Here is a 4,373-nt window from a genome sequence, read left to right on the forward strand (position 1 = left end):
GCCCCCTCAGGGCTTGGCTGGCATGCGGCTGTGTCGGGGGCAGCTCTGACTCAACTGTACCTTGTGCTCATCCCCTCCAGTGCCTGGGTCCATGCCCTGGCTGTGGACCCCAGGACTTGTCCTGCTGTTCCCCTGGCTCGCAGAGCTGTCCAGCGGGTCCGGCCATCCCCAGCTGCATGAGCCGCTGCTGCTTTGCCTCCTCACGCTGAGTTTCTGTTCGTTTGCAGGTCACTGAGCGAGCTGTGTGTGCTGGATGTAGTAGCGGTCCCTGGAGAGCCATGGCCGTGCTGTGCCGGCAGCGATGATTCCCTGCTGGCAGGTACCTCTGCCTCCCTCGCTCGTGTTGTGCAGCTGGTTAGCGCAGGTGCTGCCATCCTGATGCTGGAGCTGCTCAGCCCTGGGTTGTCTCCTGGCCCCCTGGTCGGTGGCTGGTGTCCATGGCGTTGGTGCAGCTGTCATTGCTGCGCCGGCACTGGCTCCTGTGGTTCCTTTGCAGGCTGAGTGACACCGATGGTACATGGACATGGTCTGGCCACTGCCAGCAGTGAGGATGCCAGCACCGAGGCCTGGGTAGGAGCCTGGCCATGGTGGCTGTGGGGAATCCATGCGAGACGGACGAACAGGCCACGCTGGGGCTGGCACCTCCCTTCTGCCCTCCATAACCTGACAGCAGCCGGCTGATGCCCCAGTGGGGCACTATGGAGTGGCCCCCATGCATGTCCGTGTCCTTCTGCCTCCTGGACTTCTTTAGGAGGAAGCCCCAGCCTGTTGGAGGGGAGATGTTGCCAGGACCAGAGCCACAGGCACCAGAGTGCATCATGCTGTGCATCGTGCTGGTGCTGGGCGAGGATGGGGAGCTGGAGGAGTGTCCCCTGTGCCTGCTGCACCAGGCGCCCGACTGCAGGTGACCCGGTGTCCCCTTGCGGGGGGACAATGCCCTGGCAGGGGGTTGGACTGAGGAGAGGGTCAGTCTTTTCTATTAGCAAGTGACAGGGCTAGAGGAAATGGCTGCAAGCTGTGCCGGGAGAGATTTAGGTGGGATATTGGGAAGAAGTTCTTCACTGAAAGGGTCGTTGGGCGCTGGCACAGGCTGCTGGAGTCCCCACCCCTGCAGGGATTTAAAAGCCGGGTAGATGTGGCGTTCAGGGATATGGGTTAGCGGTGACCTGGCAGTGCTGGGTTAGTGGTTGGACTCAGTGATCTTAAAGGTCTTTTCCAACTTAAATGATTCCATGATTCATCCTTTGTGGGGCTGGACCCACTCAGAAGAACATCCCGATCCCTGTCCTGGCTGTGCAGCCTCCCAAGGCACAGCTGGGCCAGGTACAGCATCTGGGACTCAGCTCTACGCTGCAGCATCGCTGCTGTGCCTGGTCTAAAGAGGACATGGGGCCACCAGAGGGACTTCGGAAGTGACAGATGCTTTTAGGACTGGAGAAAATAATTCTGCTCAGTCTGTTTATTCAGACTTTGGGGGCGGCCTGGCCAGCACATTGATAGCAGGAAGGAAGCATCTAATACTGAGTTGCCCCTTAGCCGGAGTGATCCTGAGTCAAACCCGGCTGGCAACAAGTGAAAAATGTCCTGAGAAGAAACCCACTTTTGCAAAGGAAAAAAAATCATCTCCTTAGGTGCTTTACTCAGGCAGCACCACTCTAGGGGAACACGTCAACTCAGCCAGAAAGTTTCTGAGCACAGAGTCAGGCTGAGCAGCAAGTCCAGCCACCGCACCTGAGCTCCCAACTCCAAGGAGGGCTGCAGGAGCCCAGCCTGGGTCATCTGGGCCCAGAGCAATTCAGGTCTGGACACATCGTCACTGGGGAGGGGTGGCCCAGAGCCTCAGGGCTACCAGGGAAGGGGCTTGAAGACGGCACGAGATGCACCCACCTCAGCTGCCCAGGCATGGGCTACGTGACCCGTGGGATCCCAGACAACGGGCAGGACCAGGAGGGTGATTTCATCTTTGCGGAGGGGAGCCTGGCAGGGCAGGACATTGCTGAGGGCACTACCCCGCAACACAGGGACCCCAGAGCAGCTGGAGGAAGTCGTGTTGGGTGACCCAGTCTGCAAATCTCCCCAGGGCATCGCCTGGGCTCCCACACTGTGCGGGGAGGAAGGGGAAGGGGCTCAGCAGCAGGAAGCAGCAGCTGACCTTGCTATCAGTGGTTTATAGCCCAGGGACTTGACTCCTGTGGCAGCAGCTGCGGGACCACCGCGTCATACAAGCTTCGCACCGTGCAGCACTCTGGGTAGGAGCTGCTCCTGTCACACCTCACAGAGAGTGCGCAGTGGGTGAGTTAGCTCAGGAGGGTGGCTGGAGCCCCTGTCCCTTCCACACACATCGACTGTCCCCGGACACTTGCCTCCTGCTCCGCATGCCACCGGCTGTGCTCAGCTGAGCTGTTACCGGGTAGCAGGGAGGTGGCAGTCCAAGCACTGCGGCAACCCCCAGCTTCTCTGGAGCCGCAGATGCATTCCCCGTGCCCTGAGACATCAGGGACAGGTGTGCTCCTCCACATCCCACCTTCCTCCCCACCCACCTCCAGGAAAGAACCAAGGACCAACAGCACAGCTGCAGTTTTCTGGACTTTTAGTTTGAAAAAAGTATTGATTGAAAGTGTACAACAGAATGAGGCGTGGCAGCAGCACCACAGCCAGATTGTTTCACAAATGAAAACAGAAAGGGCCTTAAATAATTGGGTGCAGATTAAAAAAACCTTAACGGTGAAAAAGTTCTTCCCTCCGAACAGAAATTCACAGGCACGGAAATGGCAACAACCACATGGAGACAATGGGGGGACATCCTTCTTCTAACCGCAGGTTCTGCTGTGATGGGTCCTGCGCTCCCGCGCAGCTCTGCCCTCGGCTCCCTCTTTGGAATGGTTACAGATGAACGGTGCGACATGCCCTGGCTAACCAGACCCACCCCCCACCCCCCGGACACGGACAAACAAGGCCTCTGCTAAGGCTAAAAAAAGGACAAGACTTGGGAGTCTTGAGTTCAGCATGTTTAAGAAACGAGAGTCTGGTGGGCGCACAGCACAGTCCCTGTGCGAGGTTTGCTATTCCAGCTTGGCCTTCTTGGTGTTGTCGCCACCGTTCTCTTCCGCTGGTGCTGCCGGCGCCGCTGCTTCCTCCAGTTTCCGCTTCCCACTCTCGGTGGGCGGGTGTGTATTACGGGGTTTGAAACTGATAATGATGCAGGTCATGTTATCGCAGCCAGTGCCATCCCCTGAGGTGTCCGGAGCCAAACACTGATCCAGCAGCTGAGGAGGGACAGCACAGGATGGGGTGGGTTAGCGGAGCACAGAGCCCGACACCCTGCGCCCACGACTGCCAGGAGCTTAGTGCTGCCAGGCCACAACGGCGTGGGCTGGGCTCAAATGCTCTTTGCAGTCAGGCGAGGGACAGATACAGCTCCAGCAGCCTGGTTTTCTCAAAGGTATCACAAACTCCATTGGCCTGACAGCAACACAGAGGTCAGAGACACTGGTTGGGCTGTCTAAGGAACTGGGTCCCAGTTCAGAGGTGTCTCTGCTCTGCTCCTGTACAGCCCAGGCGCTGCCGGATACCCCCAGCACTGAACAACCTGGTCTGATGGAGAGGGAGGGCAGTCAGGCACCGAGCCCAGATCAGAAACGGGGCATGCTGAAGGGATGGTGGAGCTCTGGACCTTACCTCTTCTACAATGGAGGAGAGAGGCCTCAGGAGCCCATTCTCGTCCTTCTGGGTGATCTTGGACTGGATGAAATCCACCACTTCCTGGCTGCTCATCACATTCCTGCAGAGAGCGGAGAGGTCAGGAGGGCAAGCGAAGGGAGCAGTCCTGCCGCAGTGTCTGCCGAGTGTCCAGGGCCCTGGGACCTTACCCACCCCACCAGAAGAAAATCCCCGCGAGGCACAACCGCTCCCTCCCTGCTCACCAGATCCCGTCGCAGGCAATGACCATGAAGTCGTGGTCGTCATTTATTGTCAGCACTTTGATGTCAGGCAAGGCAGAGATCATCTGTTCCTCTGGAGGCAGATTCCTGTTCCGCTTGTAGAAGTGATCACCTGTAGCAGAGAGAAGGATCATTCTCCTGGCAATGCTGCCCAGCCCTGAGCAGTGAAGTCCTACAGAGGGCAGCTCCAGTGGAGCCGGAGCTCCCACCGCGGGCGCAGATCAGGCTGTGAGCACATCAGAGGAACCTGCTCTGTGTTCCCAGCACCAGCTTTGGCTGCTGCTACACAATGGGCGAGAGGTGCCTTTGCAGTTCAGCGCCTCTTCACCCCAAACCAAGGGTCACTTCCCACCTCCCGGGGCAGGAGCTGGTACCCGCTGCTGCCACCAGAGATCCGCAGCAGCGCTCGGAGCCACCCCCGGGCCTGGGGCC

The 4,373-nt window shown here is 58.8% G+C and overlaps 1 protein-coding gene across 1 annotated transcript; it reads right to left on the minus strand.

Moving 5' to 3' along the window:
• Nucleotides 1-2,578: 2,578 nt before the first annotated feature.
• Nucleotides 2,579-4,025, minus strand: LOC104275499 (protein phosphatase 1G-like). Its single transcript, XM_009871471.1, has 3 exons — nt 3,924-4,025; nt 3,679-3,781; nt 2,579-3,266 (listed from the first exon to the last, which is right to left on the minus strand). Exons 1-3 carry the CDS (start codon nt 4,004-4,006, stop codon nt 3,063-3,065), a joined length of 390 nt encoding a protein of 129 aa, XP_009869773.1. The 5' UTR covers nt 4,007-4,025; the 3' UTR covers nt 2,579-3,062.
• Nucleotides 4,026-4,373: the final 348 nt, after the last annotated feature.

Source organism: Apaloderma vittatum, unplaced genomic scaffold, assembly GCF_000703405.1.
Source record: "Apaloderma vittatum isolate BGI_N311 unplaced genomic scaffold, ASM70340v1 scaffold25216, whole genome shotgun sequence".
NCBI lineage: Eukaryota > Metazoa > Chordata > Aves > Trogoniformes > Trogonidae > Apaloderma > Apaloderma vittatum.